Raw genomic sequence first — 15,243 nt, 5'->3', positions numbered from 1 at the left:
AAAAAAAGAAAAAAAAAATCACGTCAACGTGCTAGAGGCAGTTTTGCCTTGAGGAACTTGTCAAGAAGAAAGTAAAAAGCGTCAGAGCAACATTGGTATATATACAGAGTTTTTCTTCAAATTGTTTACATGAAAAAGTATTTTTCTGAGTACATTCTTGTACAGACTAGATACTGGAGAGAATCTGGATATCAGACATTAAATAATTTTCCTGTCAAACTACAGCTGATAGGACTTCAAAGGAGAAGGATATAGAGCAAAAGGTTGCAAGGTGGGTGTAGAAGATGACTACAGACAATAAGAAAGAGAGGTCTGTAAAATTACCAAAAAAACCCCAAAAAAACCAGCAAAAAACACCATTAAGGAATAGGCAGAGACACTAGACCTATAAAGGAGACATTCGAAAAATGCTTAAAGAAATTATACTAAGTTTGTGGCAACATTTGGCGAAGGTATAGTCTGTGGAAAATTATATTAGTTCACCTGAGTGAAAGATAATAATGGATTAAGGATCCAGAGACCTTAAGTGAGGTAGCTGAATTGGTCAGTACGTGCGGCGGGAAGATCTGGAAAACCTTAATTCCTTCCAAAAACCTAGGCTGATCAGGGAGGAATGGGGAAATGGCAGGGGGGGAGGTAACTGGATGTTAAGAACTTGTAAGAAAGCTTCTGAAAGAAATAAGGAGCTGTACCAATGCAAATATTTAAAACAATGCCATAGCACAAATTTAAGAGCTCAGTCTAAATGTAAATGAAGCTGTTTATTTGTCTACTTACTATGGGGATAAAGAAAACCCTGCCCCAGATACACCCTTTGTGAAAATGGCTATGTCAAGTCCCGAAAAAATAGCTCCAGTGACGAACTTCCGAGATCAGTGGGGGAAATTTTCCAGGAGGGAGTTTGAGGAGGAACCTGAACCATGTTCCCTTGATTCAGCTGAATTAAAAAGCATCAAGAAAATCCTTGTAAGGTGACATGTGTTTCTGTTAAAACATTGCAAAGTGTTGCAGCACCTATGCCTCATAAGTATGGTGATACCTGGAGAATTTAAAGCTAGTGGAAGTTTGTCGTCATAGATACCTGATGGATTCATAGAACAGCTGTAATGGATCAGCAAATCACAGAATCACAGAATGGTGGGGGTTGGAAGGGACCTCTGTGGGTCTAGTCCAACCCCTCTGCCGAAGCAGGGTCACCTACAGCAGGCTGCACAGGACCTTGTCCAGGCAGGTCTTGAACTCTGTCGAATTATTATTTTACCTCAATAAAACATATTGCTCCTTCTCTCTATTGAATGAGGTGCATTCCAGCCTTCTGTGAAAACAGAAAACATAGAATCATAGAATGGTAGGGGTTGGAAGGGACCTCTGTGGGTCATCTAGTCCAAGCCTCCTACCTAAGCAGGGTCACCTACAGCAGGCTGCACAGGACCCTGTCCAGGCGGGTATTGAATATCTCCAGAGAAGGAGACTCCACAACCTCCCTGGGCAGCCTGTTCAACTAGGTGAGCATCCTGTTTGTGATGATAGCCATCAGGGGATACATACCTAGGAAAAGTTGTAAAAGCATAGCAAGAATATACTACTGCTTTCCTGGAACATTCTTTTACACTGATTTGCAGTCTGGGGGTATCCTGAGAAACAATTTTTTTTCCTACATTTCAAGTTGCCTTTTGAATAGCCACGAACTTTAATATCCACAAAAATCATGGAGCAAGGGGTTCTACCACTTCTTTACGCTTGTGTGAGTGAAGATACAGCTCTCCAAACAAGAGATGGTGAAAAGTCATTCCCTACTTAGCACAATTGCTGCTTATTTTATAAAAATACTTTGACCACCTGAGCAACCGTCTTTTCCAAAATGAAGATTTCTGCTCCAGTGAATTGTTCTTCACATGAAAGCACTTTTGTACCTTTTATCATCTTTGTTGCTCTGCCTATCCTTTTCCCATTTTATTATCTCCTCTGTTTTGTAGTGCTGGGGTTGGAACAGGATGCAACAGGGGGAACAAAACTGTTCAACAAAACAGCATTTCAGATTAGTTTTATTAGTAGAACTAGTACCTTCCTAAATTGTTCCTTAACTATTTTGTTGCCCCACTTTAGTGTATTTTAACATTTTAGCCTATGAAGATTTCTCTTTTTTCCTCATTTGGACATTAACTCTAATTTTTGATGGATTCTTTTTTTACATTTTAGAAGGAAGACAGTGAAAAAAAATCCCAACCTAAAGTATTCACATACTCAGGAAGTTCTAATCAACACGTTACCTTGTCAAAAGTGGGAAAAAGCCTTATTATAACTAAAGGTTGCTGTTTAAGCCAGCTTGCATCAGAGAAAGCTTTCTACTGACACGTCCATTTCATCTGCTGATAATGATCATGTAAACCCAGATGTAGTGATGCGTGGGGTTTTTTGGTGACTGACGAGCTGGTATCCCTGAAGGCCATCACTTTACCTTCTGTGGATACAGCAGTAAATGCCTTGAGTGGTTTTGTCAGCTCAGAATTCCACAGAGATTTTTAGTTTGAGCAACCAGTTTCTCCAACAACATGATGTATGTAAAAGCAGTGCAGGCTAAGAGTTAAGTGGCATTATCACCCTCAAAGTTATTTGTGCGTCCATGAAGTTTTTCGCCAAACACTTTACAGAAATTGTTACAGAACCAGCTGTATAACCAGGATATCGTTTTGTTTACCATTTTGTTGGCTTGGAATGTATGGAATGAATTTGACATTTTCCTCCATTTAGATGACGCACAGCAAAAATTGAGGCATTTTCAGAATAGTTAAAATAAAAAACAACAGGACATAAGTTTCCCTGGCAGGAATATGGAATACACAACAAAAGCAAAAAAACCTCTGATTTATGCTAGCAGGCAGAATGCACAAGATGCTACTATGAGAGAGCCTGAACAGAGGGCTATTCCTCATCATACACAAGGATGAGGTTTGAGGCTTCTTGAAAACAACTTTTTGAAGCACATGGGCAGCTTGCCTGTGTTACTTATTTTGTGATACAACCTGAGCACACAGGCCCATGGTAAAACTCCACTACAATGGGAATATGATAGTTTTAATGAGAGAATGTAAGAAGTGGGGTCAGTACCAAGCTCTGCAAGGCCAGGCTTCTTTACAGCTCACAGCTGATCAACGTTACCTTTATCAGACAGCTGCCCAAGTCCCTGAAGGCATGGCAGATCTTTTTTCTCCCCCAAAATGATGGCATTTTCAATAGAAAAGTGGTGTATTATACCACTTCACCTCTAGCACCAGCATCAACGTTGCCTCTGTAAAAGCAGACAATCCCTCTGTGAGCCTACTAGCAGACATACCTTGGCAGGACAGAAAGCCAGTGTCTCTCTTCCAGAGATTGAAGAACAGTTACTTGCGATTCCTCCAGATGTTCTGCAAATGCAGTTCCTGGCTGCGGTGCACACTTGCCACTTGCACGGTGGTTTTCCCCAAAGTGTCCTTTGGGGAGGGAGAGTGCACGCTTAGGCAGGTAAGAGGACTTTGAGCTGTCTGGAAAAGGGACAAATTGTGAAATCAAGAAACAAGGACTATTTGGAAGACTTAGCTGATTTCCGCAAAACTGTTACTTGAAGTTTTGCTTTGCCTTTTCAGTTTTAATTTATTTCCTATTCTAGCTAGGAAAGGCATTTGAGCTAGTAAGGTCTGATATTGTACAGAGAACTATTATTAACAATATTATTCTAAAACTTCCTAAATCAGTTTTGGATTTGTGACTGAATGATTTGCTCCTATATAAGCTACCTGGCTTATCTTTGTTGTTCTACAGAAGTACAAAAGGAAGAGTTTAACACAGATACATATATGTATTTTAAAGTATATATTAATAAAGGGGCATTTTAGTATGAAAATCAGCTTACCATCTTTCATATCAAACTGTAAGGAATGACATTTTCTTCCCCTTAAGAAGCTGCGAGTCCTCCAGTCTGATCTCCAGTCTGGGATATTTTCTTTAGTATCTCCCCCACCCCCGAGTTGTAAATGAAGACTGAGGTCTTTGGGATTTCAACAGATGCACGTAAGACAACTCATAACATCACACACAGAATTAGGAGGCCTCAGATAGACCTCAAGTTAGGGTCAGTGCAGTTCAGATGCAAGAGAGAAAATTTCTTTTTCTCCTTTGAGAAAGTAGATTTTTCTTCAGAAGTAGACTTTACTTCAGAAGATACCAAAATAGAGAAAGGATTCTCTAATTCATCCAGGTTCCTAGCCACCCATGAATCAGTCTCATAACCCCTTACTTATCTAGGACAAGTAGCAAGTTCTCCACTGATCATTACCATCCAGTTTGGATATGGTAACCTGTAGATCAAGTACTAACCCATCACCATACTGTGCTGTATTGTCTACATCCAGTGTGTTTCTGGGATTTATTATCATCAGGAAACTTAGAATACCAGTCAGTCTCAATTCTGAAAAGCCTATGTATCTGGTGTTCTTTTCCTGGACCACAATGGTGAGGACCAATGCCCAGCTATGCTCCCCTCTTTCCATTTTCCCCTTCAGTAGTTTGTTAGGTCTGGAGGAGAAGTCACACTACCTATACATTAATGGCACCCTCTTCTTCCCTGAGCCCAAGGGCAATAGTTAAAATCCAGCAAAAGAAATGAACAAAATTGCAATCATGGATTATCTGGAGGAGCAGTTTTGGCAGGGAGGAGACATGGAGTTAGTGCATTTAGTCCGAGGTGTCTTAGCTCACCTGAGGTTCACCAAGAACTTAGAACATGCACCGATCTCCACTGGATGCTCACTTCCCATTACTTCCACAGCCACGACCATTCCCATCTCCCACTGAGTCTTCAGAGATGCTGCTCACCATGCTCACCTGCAGAGAAAATGACAACTTTTCCCCACTGAAAGCTGCCTATGAAAACAAATGCTTCTGTATATCCTGAGTGCTGATGAACAAGATACAAAGTCTTACCTCTACTTGATCCTCTTTCAGCTCAGTAGGGACAGACCATCCTGGCAAACTAAGGTTTGGCAAGTGTATTCTGCCTTACCACATTCCTCCTTCAGCATTCTCCTACCTTATCGTCTGATACAGGCTTTTGTGTTTGACAGTCTTAGAATAAAATTCCTTTTGTTCATTAAGAAAGTGTTATTTTCTCATATTAAGACATGTAAACTCTAGCCTAGACTTGAGGAAACTAAACATCTTCAAAGTTTAACCACCTTCATACTGGCTCTTAACTCTTTCTTGTCTCTTGAGGTCCCAGATGTCTGTTTCCAAGCACATACTGTTTACTGTAAGCACCTTCATTTCCCAGCACAGGAAGACCACCTCCAGTGCAGAACCCACCTCTGTGGGTTACCTGCACCACCAAGTCTTCAGTCGAAAGTCCTGGCCTGATCCCAAGAAACAATCAGCCACCTGCGTCTCTCTCTCTGGTTGCCGAGCTTGTATTGCATGCTTTTCCAGAAAAAATGCAACTCTACAAGAAGCTGGGAGCTCTTTGGGCCCATCCCCAATTTGAAATCTGCAAAGGGGCTGCCGAGCTGGCATTGATTCACTCCAACTTTAGAGTGGAACACCTACTCTCGCTTTGTCCTCTGCATGGAGACATTCAAATCAAGACTTTGCATGCAAGCTTTGCTCTGAACACTGCACTCCCTCAAGCATCACTCAATTAGAAGGTATCATCAGGCCCTCTTAGTAAGTTTCTCACTACCCTACTTTTTGTCCAAGAGATCATTAAGGGCAGCAAGTGGCATACATTATACCAGTAAAAAGAGATGGAAGAACTCCTCAACTGTATCGAAAAAAGGTCCATCTTTGGAACATGTATATCAGACATTCAAGACTGGTTCTTGCTTCCCTGGGGCTGACGCTGTTAGTTCATCACTTCAGAACACCAGGTTTACAAACAGTAGCTCTATGATATCCCTTGCCTCTCAGAACATCTGAAATAATGGTATTAAGCATACAAAGACTTTTTTCACTATTTTTCTGAACCCTCCTGCCTTACAAGGGTACTTCCAGACAATTTTCTTCTGAAATTTCTACCAGAATAAAGTGGCCCTGAAGATTACGGCAGCAAGGATGGGATCTTCTTACCTTTCAACATGTAGGACATCAAGGACCCTGTGTCTGCTTTCGACCTGATGTTTGAATCTGGGCAAGATCCACCACCTGACATTCCCCTTGCATCGCGCTGTGGCTGCTAGGTGGTGTCTGGCTTAGAGTGCACCCAACTTTCACGGGAAAAGGACAGACTGATTAATAGCAGCAAAGATCCTATAAAGCTGTAACACAGCTAAATGAAGTTGTTCTACCTTGTGGTTTGCCAGGTTGTTTCCCTGGCCACTTTGCCTTTTAACCCCAAGCTACAAACTTGCCAGTAGCGTAGTTCGGGCACATTTAATAGTTGTCTTGTACCCACAGGCAGACGATTTCTTTTCCCAACTGTTCCAGCACCTCACATTTTCTCAGGGAGCAAACAATGATCTGCTTTAAGAGCTCTCCCAAATGGGGAGCGTTTGTGATTCTATCGGTCCTAGGTCAACCTTTTAAATACAAGACAAATACACTCCTTTGCATTCCTCCCAGGAGGAACTTCCCTGGTTGTCATCACCGCTCTAGAAAAAACAAAGGTATTTACAGAAGACGCTGTAAGTTTCCCTTTTCACAGGGACACATTTTGCCCTTCAAGATATCCAAGTCAAGACATGTCTGTTATTTCTTAACCTGAACATTAAACACAGTTTTAGTTTATTTGTGAAACCCAAGACCTCTCTACATGATTTTTAATGTGATTGAGAGGCAAAAGTTCCAAGATTAAACACATTCACCTGACTTGCCCCATATCTAAGAATTCAACACCTTTCACCTACTTAACCTGCATGCTCTTAGAAAGTGTTGCATATTCAAGTCCTCTCCTAAACACCTTTGGGAGAATAGGGGGAGGGGGAGGTTCCAATATATGCGTTTTTGCTAGATACAGGGATTCTAAGTTAGATCTGTTTAATAGCAGGGCCTTTCTCCACAGAGTCAAAAAATTACTGTGATTCTAAAATGCATGCCTTGATTACTGGGCTCTAACTACACCAAGCCATCTGATCTTAAAACCAGAATTCCTAAGTTAATGAATCCTTGTATCTCTAAACTGCATACAGAATTTGAGCCTTACATGTTTTCATCTTTGTGTATTAAAGCAGAAAAAGGTTGCTTCAAAGGGACTTAGAAATTCAAGAGATGCTTAAAACACATAATGTATGACTGTCTCTTGTTCTTCCAGAGACTACAAAATCGGAGTGGACCATCATCTACCTGCAGCTATACTGGAGTTACTCTCCTAGGTGTTCTTTAACTCCACAGTAAAACTACAGAGGCATTTTAGCATAGTTCAGTACCAAATAATGTGCTTTATCACAGGCCATCACTGAAGGTAGTTTGAGCTAATGCTGCAGAGATGTGACCCCTATCTGATTTACCTCAACGCTATCTGTACCTGTGTGGTGAGGACACTTTACTGCACCTCAAAGTGCACTACAAACTGGGAGGCTTCACTTTTCAAAAGCTTAATCAGCAATGCTTTTTCACCATTGATCTGTATATTCCTCCTCGCTTATTACTCAGTGAAAGCGTACTCTTCAGAAACATTACACTGAAGGCAATAAACTATGGAATTTTAGACACTGCTGTTAAGAAAGCAAAACTCTATACTTCCTTTTAGAAATCTGTACAGATTTCAACAGTTAACCTAAAATCCGACTACCTCAAAGAAGCAACTGTTGGGTCTGAGACTTACTGATCAGTTCATACCATACAAATATTATGATCATTTTCTTGTACACAAACATCACCCACCTGAAGGGCCCAGAACATCAACAAACCAAACTCTCCATTTCAGATTAGTATAGTATACCACTAAAAAAAAAAAAAAAAAGGCAAAGTGCCATTTACTACGCCATTCCCATTGTAAAATTACTAATACGGACAGCCAAGTTGCAAACAACACACACACAAGTTACTTTAAATCCACTGGATTTAAGACTTTCCAGACCCTTCTTGATTTTAACTGGAAGATCAATCTCGCTGAGTTAATCCCATAAGGGGGTATTTTAAAAGGCTTTTCTGAGAGGTTGTGTTAGCATTATGAAAACATAGTGGAGCAAGGCAGCAGAGATTACTCAGCTACATGAATCCAGCTTCCATTGTACTCACTGCTAAAGCTTGAAGCCACCTAAAGCTTGTGGTACCTTCAGGACGTCAGTGAGAAAAGTTGACATTCTCCCCCTCAACCCTTCATGTTCAAGTCTAGTCTTCCACTAGCATGAAACCTGCAGCATACTTCTTCATTTGAAATTTTTGACAGATTTTAACAATGTACATGTTGTGGGTTTCTTCGAAGTAGTTTTTAAGCATTCCACTAATTCAAAAGCAAGTGTAAACTAACATACTTCTGTAAAAGTGTAGGTAATAGAAAAAAAGGACAGTTTCACTAGACTAGTTTAAGTCAAAGTTACATATTGGTCACTTACTGGTGAAAGCACTACCTACATACCAGTGATTGTTACTACAGGTCTGTCTTCTGCTGAAAATACCAACTTAGGCACATATACAAAACTCAAAAATTCTGCTGAAAGCTGGGGATTAGAAACAGGTTAGCTTGTTAAAACTACTGCTTACACTGGAAGAAAAAAAGGTTTCACAATGCACTATCCAAAGGAAGTCTTTGGCCACAATGTGAAACAGGAACAGTCCTTTAACAGCCACTCCAGCTTTTCCAGATGCAGCGACTAGGTAGTTTTATCTGTAATCTCAAACGCTGTGATACTAAAGATTAAAATCACCGTCCAATTGTGATACAGCTGTATTATGAAATAGTAATTATACTTTAGACTAGCTGTCACCAGCATTTTCCAATACAGAGCTTCATTCTTAAGTATGCTGAAATTGCACCTTAAGAAAAGCACTCATTTGCTAATGGGACGTCTATAAAATTGCCTTTGTTGAATTCTCACAGAGGAAGCTTTTTAATCCCAAATTAGCTATGTTTAATAATAGCATTTTTAAATAACCACTACTAGTGACAGAATTACATGCATTCTTCATCCCACTGAAGAGGAAAAAGAAAATCTGGAAACGTTACTTTAGATAGGAGAACAATACTCGAAACGCTAAACTTGGAACCAGGAACCCAGTACCTGATATATTCAGTTCCTGGCTTTCAATGACTGAGTTCATGGAAAATCCTTTGAACTACTATGATTGCTAACCCATCAGTTTAAAAAGACATACTGAATCATCTGTGAAGCACTGTGGTTTTTTAGACCTAAAGTGTTTAACATTAAATAGTATCAGTTTACACTCAACATTTACTCTCAACAGTCACTTAGCATTGAGGTGGACACGCTACAATTGAAGAGTTAAAGCCCACAACCTCCCTAGTAACTACAGATGAGGATTTTAGGTACTGCAAGTCATTCAAGTACCAGAATGTCTACTCTTACTTACCATTATCTTCTCTGCAGTCAAATGGCATAGGCTATTCTACTGGCTGCACAGCAGAACTAAGAATGCATTTCATAACTTCCTTAGTGCAAAGAAAATAAGTAGTAAGATTCAATGCCTTTTCTACACATTAGTGACCAAAACAAGTAAAATTGTATGGTCATGCTAACTGTGCTAACAGAGGTAGTGAACTGTCATCATTCATCAGCCAAATGGATCATTCTCGGACTAGAGGGAATCCAGATTTCTGACACTGCTAGCTTTACTTAAATGACTGTCAGAAAGTAAGTGTCCATGCCAAAGCCAATGCTCAGTTTCACAAACATTCAGGAATGAAGCAACTCTTGGAACTGAAATGTATCTTGTGATTCAAACTTTAAATATTTAAGCTGTATTTAATAATCTATTACTTACATACTATGACTGTGTTTTATAGATTGTCACAGATAGTTAAAAAAAAAAAGAGGTTTTGACTGTGTACCTGGAAGTCTGACCATCTAAAGCAGCTTTCATGAATATAGCTTGAAGTAATCAATGTAACCTAATGTTTCCAGATGAGCTCAGCTGTGCAACATCCACTTGAGACCTCGCCATTTAAAAATATGTATGTTTGTGGAAAAAACTAGTAACCAGTTATATACTGCAAAGAAAAACATATTATTACATGAGACAATCACCCCCCTCTCCAAATTCCAAGTAAACTAACAAGCTAGGACTAGTAGCACTTTTCAACCAATCTATCTATTGTAACAATCAAGGCAAAGAAGCACCAAAAGTCACTCTGTCATCCTGTGGATTTTTATAACACAAGTATGAATAATTAAACACTTGCAAAGTGTGGACCAGATGGCTATGTGAAAGCTGGTCTCCCAGAAAAAAAAGTTTAACATCAGAGCTTCTAGGAGGCTTTATGTTTGTTCACACTAGTTGGCTGTAAAGTAACAATTAGTAATTTATTCCTTCTCCCACCACTACCCGTATTAAGGATCAAGGAATCTTCAGCTTGACTTCCTCTCCTGTTGCCACACACCATTTGTATCTAACAGAGCAAATGACAAAGTACAATCTGGTGTTTCCTCTGCCCAACTACTGCAACTAGCTAGCCCCCGCCAAGAGATGTCACATGCTGGAGTTAATTCAGCAAGTCACTTGGCGAAGACAGACTTCAGTTTATCATAGCCAGTCCTATAGTTGGGATTCATAAGCTTCAGGCTATGAACACAAACTCAAGCTCCAACTCTACCAATTTCAATTCTCAGAACACCACATAGTAAAGTTTATTGCCTTATTGCCTACTTCCAAAACTTGCTATTCCATTTTAAACAATTAACATTTTCCATCAAGTTTTCACAAATGCAAGTGAAGGAATAACAGTCTTAATTTTGTGGAATATATCAACTTGAACACACACTTTCCAAGTGTTACATGTGTTTATGTCCACGTTGCCTTTCAGTTTTTATTTCTTTTAAAAAAAACAGAAAGTCTCCCCTCACTGATGTATAGGAAGCATGAAAGTCACTGCTAGGCTGAAGACAAAAGTTAAAACCTCTGAAAAATTATCAAAGGCATAAGGGGAAAAAAAAGTTGCAGCCATATATAACATTTTTACCATGAATATTAACTTGGAAATCCTACCTTCAGAGGAGGCTAAGTTTATTTCAGACTACGTAATACCCCTCACCTCCAACAAGAACAGAATTAGTATTCCTTATTTTAGATTTTAAGACAGTATTTAGGTAAGAGTTGTACAATGCAGAAATTCAGAAACTGGTCTGAGCATCTGTAATAACAGCCCTCCTCCAAACACTAAAAACACAAACTTAGGTCCTGGGTCATAACAAATATCTTTAAAGAAAAAAAAAAAAAGCCAACACAAACCAGCAAAAAAAACCCAACCAAACAAAAAACCAGCACCCCCAAAATATACAGTTGCATGCCCTGTATGAAGCCCTTCAAACAAAAATGAATATTAAAACGAGAATAATTTTAAAAGCTGTGTATTGGAGTGTTTATAAACCAGAAGTGTTAAGCAGCAGCAGCAGTACTTTCCAATTTCTTATTAAATTCACCTAGGCTTCAAATTTAGGAGCACATGACAAACCAATGTGGAACTATGCTAGCTCATATTCAAACCCTTGCAGGTGTTTCAGTAAAGAAAGCCTCCTATGAGAATAAACAGAGGCAGCATAATACATTAAGTCAACACTTGCCTTCAACATGCCAAAAAGAATTGTGTATTATATGCCCGTTCCCCACAAAGCACCCCTCAAGAGATGCATTATTGCTGTAGAACATTCCAAGTTTACCAACACCCAAGTGCAACCAAACTGATGTTGTATATATGCACTTGCCCATTCTCATCAGTATGCCCATACTTAATAATGAACGGTTTTTCTTTACACAAATTTAAAGCTTTGAAAATAACATTTTTTGATTTTAGTTTTTTTCCACAATACTAATCACCACATGCAATTTAGTTTTCTGATCATTTTGCTAAAAAACTGCACCAATATCAGAACAGTGCAAATCATATTTAATTTTAAAAGTTATAATGGCTTGAGTTCATAATTAGAGGGAACACTGTCAAGATCTTGGTATTTTGCTCACTCACCATTGCTTGCATTCCATTAAAAACAAACACTTTCCTGTCAGTTTTGCCTTTTTTTTTTTTTTAATAGTCCCCCATGCTTTTATCAGAGCTGAAATTAAGGATATGATCCACAATTTCAACACATGTAGTGCCTTAATAGCAATGCTTTTATGCACTTCCTTTAACTGTTATAATTCCATAAATATATTCTTCCCCCCCCCCCCCGACACATTTCCAGACTAAGAGCTAGTCACTAGCACTTGTGACCCCACAAGTGTTCTAAGTTTTTCAGCAATGGAGAGATTTCAAGAATTACAAACCTGAGGACTTCCCCTCTTCTACAGCCCCCAGTGTTTTCATTTTATAGCAAGTTCAAAATTGGTTTCCACATCTTGACAGTGTTCCTTATAAAACCATATGACAGTAAAAGTGCCAGTAGGCATGGCAACCTCTTTGAAGGGAGCATTTAAACTCCTTGGCACTGGGAATGCCAGCACCAAGGATTACATTGAAATTCAAAATTATACTTAAGGCTACAATTAGCAAACCCACTTTCCATAAGCCTAGTATTCTATCACTAGATTTGAAAATTCAGAAGCTAACGCAACTGTATACTTTTATGCTCAAATTTGAGGACAAAGTTGCTTTTCTTTAGCAAGGGTAGTATATGAAACTGTGGCAGCAAATGTCTCTTACGCATTGACTACTCATTTCGCCATCATTCACTTACTTTGTCTTAAAGTTCAAAACTGGCAAGGCACATTTACATATTCCAATGAATACTTGACAATTTTAAATTACACTTCATGTCCCAGCTATCCCAGTAATTGACATACAACATACTAAAATGGTTTATTAAGATAACAAAAAAAAAAAAAAAATCAATTATTGTGAAACATACAGGCTATTGGCAACCACTATTCTAAAAATTATGTAAATACAAGTAAACATACTGAAATGTGTGCGATTCTAAGTTTTTAACGAGAAGATCTCTGTACTAACACACATTTATATTAATGACACATAAAAAAAATAAAAACTTTATTACAAAAATAAGTTACACTCGCCTCCAGCTTACAGTATAAAACAATTTTATTTGCAGGAATGCAAAATGATTGTTTGCCATGAGCATTTTCAACATATGACATGTCTAATTTTGTTAAAATTTGCATTTACTGGGGGAACTGGTGTGTATAAAACCTTAATTAGGTATAAGCTTCAATTTTCATTGTGGTGCCTATGGGTATGTAGTATAACTGCAGTATCCCTTTGGGCAGGGGGTTAAGGGAAGCTCTTTATGCCAAGTCCAGAGTAAGTCATAGTTTTATCTATCTTTTACCTATATGAAGTTGGACTTGGCAAGGTTCTTCTGGTTTTATCTTCTTTAAGGGCGGTTCAACAGAGGATGCTTCACCACTGAACACTCACTGTCATCAAGGTGCTTTAGAAAATTAAAAACATAGCACAAATGATTGTACTCTACTCTACTCTACAGGTTATCATGATCTGCATAAGAGAAATGGAAAGCTGATCCACATGTTTTTACAGTGATCAGCAATAAGAAATGCACTAATGAAAACATACCTTTTACCTAAAAAGCTAAACTACAGCCATATACTATTCTATGATTTATGAAAAACTTCAAAATATCCAAATGTCAGGCTTCACTGTACAGTTGTCAGTTTTAGTCTGACCTTTTATAAAGGGACACTGCAGTATTTAGTACAAGTTGCTGATGCACTTTTTTTGAACATCTGATGTCTTACAAAAGTAACATCTTGCTAAACTATTATACATCCAAATAACTACAATATCTGAAGAAGCAAGGCTGCTTTTTCAGCCACAAAATACGACAAAAGCAAGGCCTGTTATGATGGTCATGAGGAAGTCTTACAAAGCCTCTGGAACTAAAGGCAACTAAGAATGTTACATTTGGTATATTATAATCTTACCCTCATATCATATTAAACAAGCCTTGCTTTTATCTACAAAGATTTTCTATGTACAGTACAGACAGGGTATAGTTCAATCCTCTGCTACTGAGGTAGTTAACCAACCCTTTAAAAAAGGTTCTGAAAAGAACCACTATCTGGAATGCCTGACTAACCAGCTCTGATGATTACACCTGAAACTGCTGTATCTGAACACAATTCATAAGTGATTACTATATAGACAATCATGATTAACCTTCATGAGCAGAAATAAAATTTAAGGATACCAATGGTGGTATTCATCTATACCACTGCAATAAAAATTTAAATGCAAGAATTTGTGAATACCACTTTTGGAATCCTTAACTAAGAAAACTTGGGGGAAAAATCTACTTAGAGCAGATTTTTTAAAGAACAACTTTATTCTTTATTAAGATACCATGCTAGACGTTAAGGATTTTGTTGAACACATTGGGGAAATAGAGTAGCTTTAGTTTAATAACTTGCACTGCAGAGAAAACTGTTAAAGAAATTCATTTCAAAGTCCAAGTATTAGTTCAAATGTCCCATATTTGAATCCATGATCTTCGCAGGAAGGTCTTTTGCAACAGAATATGCTCCTATACAGCTGAGATACTTAAGGTTGCTTGATATCCTTACCATTACTCCACTGCAAGCTTCTGGTGTAATCCCACATAGCAAGTCAGTCTTCATTGTAACAGGTCAGGACCGGCCTCGACCCCTTTTCCCTGCTAGCCAGGTAACAAAAGGAATCAATTAGATAAATCATTTTAAACTCTGGTCTGTACATTTGTTAACATAAAATCTTAGCAAAATGAATTATTTCAAAATAAAACTACTAGACAAGAACATTTTGCCTTCTGATTGCCACTAGCTTTGGAATTTTTCTATGGGTCTTTTACCACTTTGTCACAAACTGATTTTATTTAAAAAGTTAAGCTTTAAACCTTGTATACCAGCTAAGGTTTTGCGCACTGAGTCACAAACAACTATACATTATAGAAAATTCCCAGTAACAGTAATATAAAACTTGGTGGTTACAGTCATCATGAAAACATGTTGAAAACTGAGTCAAGTCTAAGCATAACGTGACTTGCGATCTAGTTTGAATTTCAATGGCCTAACTGCTTTAGGCACAACTTTTACAGAAGATCACATCTTTAAGGTGCAGTCCTTACTTTTTTTTTTTTTTTTAAATGGTGTTCA

At 38.4% G+C, this 15,243-nt stretch overlaps 1 protein-coding gene across 2 annotated transcripts in view; it reads right to left on the bottom strand.

Annotated features, from left to right (window-relative positions):
- Nucleotides 1–12,007: 12,007 nt before the first annotated feature.
- The window catches only part of SYNCRIP (synaptotagmin binding cytoplasmic RNA interacting protein), a 27,728-nt gene continuing 24,492 nt past the window's right edge, over nucleotides 12,008–15,243 (bottom strand). The window contains exon 12 of one of the 2 annotated variants that reach the window (XM_075414420.1): nucleotides 12,008–14,768. In XM_075414420.1, the coding sequence (XP_075270535.1) occupies nucleotides 14,727–14,768 (42 nt within the window). In that variant the 3' untranslated portion in view covers nucleotides 12,008–14,726. The remainder of the gene's footprint in view (nucleotides 14,769–15,243) is intronic. The other variant, XM_075414421.1, reaches the window with a different exon arrangement.

Source organism: Opisthocomus hoazin, chromosome 2, assembly GCF_030867145.1.
Source record: "Opisthocomus hoazin isolate bOpiHoa1 chromosome 2, bOpiHoa1.hap1, whole genome shotgun sequence".
Lineage (NCBI taxonomy): Eukaryota > Metazoa > Chordata > Aves > Opisthocomiformes > Opisthocomidae > Opisthocomus > Opisthocomus hoazin.
This window is presented reverse-complemented; position numbering and strand designations above follow the sequence as displayed.